Source organism: Anguilla anguilla, chromosome 2, assembly GCF_013347855.1.
Source record: "Anguilla anguilla isolate fAngAng1 chromosome 2, fAngAng1.pri, whole genome shotgun sequence".
Lineage (NCBI taxonomy): Eukaryota > Metazoa > Chordata > Actinopteri > Anguilliformes > Anguillidae > Anguilla > Anguilla anguilla.
In genome coordinates, this window is record NC_049202.1 from 14,022,712 (window position 1) to 14,030,601 (window position 7,890).

The 7,890-nt window shown below is 39.9% G+C and overlaps 1 protein-coding gene across 3 annotated transcripts in view; it reads right to left on the reverse strand.

The window, feature by feature from the left end:
- Positions 1-6,531, reverse strand: part of grid1b (glutamate receptor, ionotropic, delta 1b) — a 296,008-nt gene extending 289,477 nt beyond the window's left edge. For all 3 annotated transcript variants that reach the window (XM_035407428.1, XM_035407427.1, XM_035407430.1), the window contains exons 1-2: positions 6,121-6,531; positions 1,875-2,030 (exon numbers count right to left, since the gene is read on the reverse strand). In XM_035407428.1, coding sequence (XP_035263319.1) covers positions 1,875-2,030; positions 6,121-6,199 — 235 coding nt within the window. In that variant the 5' untranslated portion in view covers positions 6,200-6,531. The remainder of the gene's footprint in view (positions 1-1,874; positions 2,031-6,120) is intronic.
- Between the last annotated feature and the right edge of the window lie 1,359 nt (positions 6,532-7,890).

A 7,890-nucleotide genomic window follows, 5' to 3' on the forward strand; every position in this document is an offset into this window, starting at 1 on the left:
TTCCTCCCAATCATTGTTAGAAAGACATGCAAAATCATTTTCTACCCTCAAAGTATTACTTTTTTGTACAGATGCACACAAGAATGTCTCATTTTTTTCCCACTCATGCCATTTATGTTGGTAGCAATCAGCTCTGGTTGCATTTTAGTAAGCTTCATGCGTGAATATGAATGTGCTCAATTTTTCAATCATCCATCAGAAGTAAATAATGATTGAAAAGTTAAATTAATTTAAGATTATTTGTACCAACCGGTACAACCCCCCACTGGGCTGCCTAGATACCTGTCAGTATTGATCAGTAATATGATCAATCATCACCCTACCATCATCATCATCTAAACAGTTATCATTATGAAAACATGAAGAATGCGCTTGAGCACTTTTGAGTGTAAGGGACAGAGACATTTCCATCATTATGTACTCGCCAAGTGTGCACTTTTGTGGTACTGTTGCAGCCGTAAAATATTGTCTGCTGCTTAGATTTGTTGTTTATTTTCTATATTTTTGTGCGGTTTGTGCATAACTGTCCACTGGGTTTGTTTTTGGTTTACCATGAATATTTTCCATTGGCTATTAAGCTTCTGTGAAATCATGCTATGCTGAAGCAACCTTCAGTCAGACATTTCTCAAAAAAATAGAGTTTTCTGAAGAGAATTGATGTCAAAATGCTCTGCTTGGACATGTTAGCCCCTGTAAGCTATTTTGTCTCTCAAGTATGTGACATCAGCTCTCCAGAGCACCACACAATTAAAAAAAAATTGTATAAATATATAAAAGTATAAAAAATTCATATATTTGTGTTGTTGATCATATACAGAGAAGTGATTCCTTTTTGGTTTTCACACGTGACCAATTACGTAGCCATAATTCCTGAACCCAACAGATGAGAACGATCCCCAGGAAGGAAGTGAATAGTTGTGCTCCTTGTGACGCGAGCAGAAGAAACTCATTGAGGCCACAGCAAAGGCAAGCTGAGACGGAACAGGTGAAGAACATCACGGGAGGATCTGCTAAGCACACATGGCCTTTCCGAGATGAATGGCCAGAGAGAATGTTCTTCGAGATACCGATGAAAATATGTGACCTGACATATAACGGAGGCAAGATATCATTGAAGTGAATATTGTCCGTTTTTCATTTATCCTTTTTGTCATTGTGACAATGGTTTGCAAAACGTGTTTCTTGGACCTATTTCGTCAAGGAAGCATATTTCAGAAAACGTGCATGAACCATTGGCAAGAAAACAATTTTATAAATATGATTACAAGGACAGTAATATTATCGATCATCACCCTACCACCATCATCATCTAAACGGTTAGCATTAATGAAAACACGAAGTATGCGCACTTTGGAAATTACTATCAGGCAAAACGTCTTTTTTTTTTTTCTAAATAGAGCTCGTGTTGGGAGAGGACCGTATCATTACCTTGCTTGACTCAATACTTCCACCTAGCTTCCTGTCCACGGAAGACACAGGAAAGGAACAGCTGTCGGGCCAGTGATTACAGAAGGCAGAGGCTCACCTTGAAAAACAACGCCATCACTTTCCTCACAAGAAATTCGAATACACTCCCTATGGGGAAAGTTTAATTGCCTTTCTGGTTAAGAAGGTTGCCGATACAAACGCAATTAACGCTGTTTGTAGCAGCTTTGGATTGTTTAATGTCAGTGAACTCAATCACAAACTGACGTTTCTGCGCTAAAAAAAGGATAAAACTGATGTCTGGACAACAGCAAGCGTCATTGACGCCTATTAGAAACGAAAATAAGCGAAATCTTTCCTCGTTCGTTTCATTCATTTTCAATACCAATCAAATTAATGAGGGCTGGTGAAAGAACAATGTATTTAAGATCATTCAGCAATCCACTTACCTTCCTGTACTGCCTGAAAGGGGTTGTTGGGCTCGATAAGTTTTATGGAATGGGTAATTTTCTCGCTCTGCAAAATGTCGTCGTTGAGACTGAGGTCCGAGATGGCCAACTGGAAAACCTCATCGTCTCTTACGGCGTTTTCCTCAAATATGGCGCCTGTTGGAAGACAGATTTTTTCATGTTAGCATTCCATTTTCAATATACTGGGAATCTTAATTGTTCGTGTCACAACTGGCCCATTGTAATTAGTTATTACACGCTATGAACAAGAATGTGTTACGCCAATATTCCACCTTTGATAGACTCCTCATCCTTAAGCTTCATAAACCATTCAAATTCAGGATCAGGAATCATTCACCATTCCCATGGTGGAACATGAACTGGAGTTTACTGTTGGCGACAATGTCACTGCAAAATTGATATGATTTCAGCACCACGGAGAGCTGTGTTCTCAGTGTAGCTTGCATGAAAACAGCAATAGGGTCCCGCGCTTTTTAGGCCTGCATCAATTCGTCTCTGTACACGGCCTATTTCTCGAACACGTAGCTAAGCCTACAGCGAAGTATCCAATTGTTTTGGTTGCCTCGTTTCTTCTGTAAATTAATTATAAATTAATTGCGTGAGGTAAAATGACTTTTCACCGTAGCGCAATAGTAGTCCATGATAACCAATAACCATCAGACAGACGAAACGAAAAATCCAAAAAGGTCGATATGTCCAGTGATGCATGATTTACTACTTGGAAAGAAAGAAAGAAAGATTGCTTGCATCTGGTGTAAGGGAGGAGCGGCAGGCAGAGAGGCAGGTAGGATTTTGTTGACGTATAACTTGTATACTCAACCTTGTTTTTATCAGAAATAACAACCGTATCTACATCTGCTCATTTAATTAGCCACATCTTGGATGCAGAACGTTCACTCTTGTCTTCCAATTACCATGGTTGGATGGTCATCTACAGTCTGTATCGTTACATTGCCCGGTACATAAATTCTCATCCGAATCGTCCTAGTAGCAACACAAGCTGTAGGTGCTTCGTTGTGCGTGTATGCTTATGACAGAGCTTTATTGTCGGACCTAACTTTTAATAAATAATCTTCCCCCATCACAGAGAATGCGGGGATAAAATGAAAGCATTGGGCCTTGGAAAGGTTCTGGTTAGCTCTTCTGATGTTGCGTGAACTTGTGAGATCTGATTAATCAGTTGGCTGTGTTCCAGGTCTACTGAATGCAGTCTTGGCATTGTGAAACTAAAGTGCTTTTTTTTCTTCAGAATTCGGTTCCCCATCGCACAATCAGTTGAAACATATCACGAAATGGTTACTTTAAAACATCTTGCAATCGGCCAGGTTTAATAGGTTATTGGAAAATTACACAAAGTGTCCTATTCATATAAATGTTTATACAATACACCACTAAAGCAAGTGCCATATAGCCTACTTGCTTACTTAGAAACTGTCTTTATTAAGCAAATACTTTGGCGATTGCATATGCATAATTCCTTCATGTCAAACTACAGGTAGTCTCATCAGCTGTTGCGTTTATGACCGTTTGTCTAAAAGATTGGCAATGTATTCCCCCCCCCCCCAGCAGAATCTGCCATTACCAATGATCATATAGGATAACATAGCAGTAATAGACCTATCAAGTCCAGTTCTATATAACCAGAATGGAATATTGCATAACACTACCAACTAGCTTAACAAGTAGTGGGCATGTTTAGTTTGTTGCAGGATAAAAAATGTATTGTAGACGTATTATCAAGACCGATTAAGAGTTGAGTCAATTTTATAAAAGTAGTTGTATTTTCAGGCATTGTTTTAATAGTCTCACATTCTTTTTCTGCGTAATTCGGTGAATAGCCAACACATTTGAGCACCTGTTTCCCCAGCCACCGTTAGCCATCTCTAAACAGCTATCAATTACACGCAGTCAATATCCCTGACTTCTCGCAATCAAAACACAACCGTACTTGCGGTTTATGTAGGGCTACCTCAAGTAAAGTGGTCCTGACAGAGTTACAAGAGAAGGAAACCCCGCCACAAGGCCGTTGACCAGAGACCCGTAAGATTAGACTGGACAGATGCCGACATGCAGGCAGTGAAATATTTTGACCAGTAGGCCTATCATTCTGAATGCAAGACTTCTTATAACGGTTATGACGGTTGCCCTCTCTGAGGTTTCTGGTATATCTGTTCAATAAACGCCTGTAAATGTATTCACTGCATCCGTCAATGTGTGCGAACATCAAAAAGTACATAAATGCCTCAGAGGTAGTACAAGATACCAGATGAATAGCTCCGTGCTGAGGGCAATCTTCAACGAATTAATTTCCAACTATCTACCATTATTTTCTTTTCATATCATAAACTTCCTCATAACTCGCTGAAAAACGGATTCAGAGTGTAAAGCCGTTCTGTACAGTTTTATGTTCACGCAGATGATGCGCCCCGGAAAACAGAGCTGGTTCAATAATGGCATTGCATTGTAAAGCCCTGTCCTAATAGGATTTTCAATGTATGAAATCACGAATTCGCGAGAATGCCAACACTACACAGCAACAGAAAACAGGACCGACAGCACTATGTATTTCCGCGAGAGCACGGAAAGAACAGTTCATTTTGATCTCGAATTCAGATCCTTGAATTATAGGCTACTGTTCTGAAATGTAACTGTAAAATAGTTATAAGAAAGTCAAAAACTGAAATACAACATGGCTATTATCGTGGAGCACTTGTCTTCTTTGTAAACAGGGCTCCCATTCCCTTTCTCGATACAAGAACCACTTTGAGGATACTTTAGCCTTAAGCGTACAGTTAAATGTTTAAAAATAGGAAAGACGTGTTTGACTGCTAACCGATCGCTTTCAGGCCTCAGTTGATTTTAAATACGCCACCGCAATGCCGTGTGCTGTGGCAAGCAAAGCTTGGTGGTGTTTAAGAATGAGAGGCTCGCGGTCGATGCCAAGGCTACCGTTTCATTTCTGCATTGTTAAAATACTATGTTGCCCCTTTAACGACTTGTGCTATAGTAATGATATAGGAATTCCACATGTATTTAAACGTTGAAAGTAAATGCATTGGGATAAAATAGACTTGTAGCCTTTATTATATCTCACATCAAATAATCTGTTATACGTTTTTTAATCTGTGGACCTGCGGAAGCATTTTATGAAACAAAATTATCCGGCTGCTTTGGTGTGTGTTTGCGCGCGATTGTATGTATGTGTGTGTGTGTGCACGCGTGCGCGCGATGAGAGAGGCGGTCATAAATTCTAGTTTGAGAAGGGGGTGTTGGAAGGATTTGCATCAGATCAAACAGCGACATTCGTTTTCAAGGCTCATTCTCCAGAATATCGCACGATGGCAGTGGGTAAAATATAATTACCCCGTACTCACATCTAGCCTATAAGATTTCCACTTCAGTGAAAATGTGCATGGCATTGGCCCCAAACCTACATTTCGACTGCTGTCGGCTCATCGAACCCCTTTCATTTAGAAAGATTAAGCATATGATTTTACGAAACAACTACCACTTCTACTTGTGCAATTGTAAAATACCTGTTGAAATAGGAATCCCATATCCTTTCCATGCTTTACTGTTATACTGGTACTTATTCGCTCCTTGTCGCTTAGACTGCTTACTTCATAAGCAAGCCTTTATTAATATTACGCTCACGTTCAATAGAAAGTTCAAGCTTATAGGTGGGGAGGGGGAGGGGTAAAAAACCACACAGGGGGTTAGATTATCTAAGCTCTAAAATGAGTTTAAAATTCCCCTTTAGGTGAACTGCACTACATTTATTTTATAATTATTGATTTAAGAGATGCGCTTTATCTATTGACATTGCACTTTCTTCAGTGTACTTTCAAAACTAAAGCTTTTTTAACCATTCCTGCAGTAGCTTATAGCATAGGAAACCTGATTCACTTCCACAGTTAGCAAATTGTTCAAGCCTACTGCTACTACACGAGCAAAATATTTCAGATAGACGAGGTTTAAGCTGCTGGAGGAACTACCACGGCACCAAGGATAAACGATCTTTAGATTAAAGATCTTTAGTTTCTCTAAGCCCCGCATCTATAGCCGATCTTGCTCGTACTCCCTCGTCTCCACACATTCCTGTTAAGAATGTTTCCTGCTGTTTCGTAGCATTACAATAGATCTCCCTGTGTTATTTGATGCATTAATGGATCATTCATCGCATATTTTCTCTTTTTCGGATTGTCTCTCTACCTAGGCTTCTTACCGATGTGAATGATGGAGTCCGCTCTCACTGAATTGCATTGCAATATCCAAAAAGAAAGGCATATTATGAGCAATTCCATCTCCAGTTTTTACCAAATTTGTTCATCCACGCTCCTTCGGCTGTCGGACAAATCCAAATGGAGGATGACACAACGTAAAAAGATATTTTTTAAAAACTAATAATTGCTGACTAATAGGTGAAAAGGAAACTGGTATTCAGCATAGGAAAATAAATGACAACGTTTTTCAAAGGAAAATAAAGAATAAGTAAACGGGTTGGGAGGAAAACGGCTGGGAGAAAAGGCAGGGAAATACTGGCTGTTCAGAGGCAAGTAAAGGATCCGACGTTCGCTATCTAGCTCTCCCTCTATCCAGCGCTCACGGTGTCTGAGACATAACAAACTGCAAACTGCGGAGGAGGGACACCCCCACGCTCTTGCTCGTTCGCTCACTCTCTCTCGCTTCTCCGCACCACGTGACTGCAGAGACTTTCTATCTACACCACTGAGCTGTCCGGAGAAGCAAGGGAGAGATGGAATTCGAGCAAGCCGGAGATAGACACAGGGACAGCGGTCATCTCAAACCCCGGAGGCTGGGTCGTTCAACCAATAGAGTAATTGCGTTGGAGTCAAGCCTGATCAACTGAAATAATATTAACGGGAAATAAATACACAAGGAAGAGGTAGCAAAAAAATAGCATACCTTAATGAGTAAGGAAGAGCACGAAGCAGTTAACTGCTACTGAGTGAACTCACAAAATCCCGTACTATGATATATGTAGATTAAGGAAAGTACCACAGCTTTGCTACAGCCGTTACTGAACTATAGGAATTTTAAAAGTTGCAAGCTACAAACAAAAGGAAAATGAGGAGAAATACGTGGCTACGCGTAAAATGCCTACAACTGGAGAAAGAGTTGTCCGTGCTGAGGAACAAGGATACAGTCTAGAACCGCCGAGTGGAAATACCACAGATCTTACAAGTGGAAACCAAGGAATTAGATAAATCAAATAGGAAGCGGTGCGGGAAATGGCTCAATGACAGCTGTTCTGTTGGACTCTCCAGTTTCGCTGCCTGAGTTATTGTGAACCCACTCCAAATATTATGGACTGTTGCGGCAGTGGCTATTTAGTTTCAAGAAGAGAAAGGTTGACAAGGATGGCATGCAGAACGCTGATATACTGATGACATTCTTGTGCTTTTTGAGTCACTATTTTACATCAATGTGCAATTTTCGAGTGACAGTGGCACAGAAGAGGAGGAAGGGAAGGAAGAGGAAGTTGTCGATGATGTTGATGAGTGTGATAATATGAACAAATCATACTGTTCGTTTTTTTTTTGCGTACATCTTCGAGAAACAGTGGCGATTATTAACATATAAAATTGACGATTGCTGATACATTTGCTATACAGATTCATGTTTATTAAAACCCACCCTAAACGTGCGTGTCCAACTTTGGTCAAGTCTGAAAGCAAAACCTATATAAACATTAGACAGCAGTCTGATATAACATTGTTTTGATGTGGCCATTTCAACAGATTACTTTGCTCCTATAGAATAAAACAATTGTTCCCAAGTAGTTTATTAAAACAATGTCATTCATGTCATCGATGTAAAAACAGAGCAATAGCATAGATTGCTTCAGCTGGAAGGAATCAACTGAAAATGCAAAATAACTGTTGGGAGTATTTCCGATGTTATGTTTGAAAGAAGACTCTCAGATGGAAGACGAGAAAGAATGATATTCTTAATCTTACAATTAAAGGATATT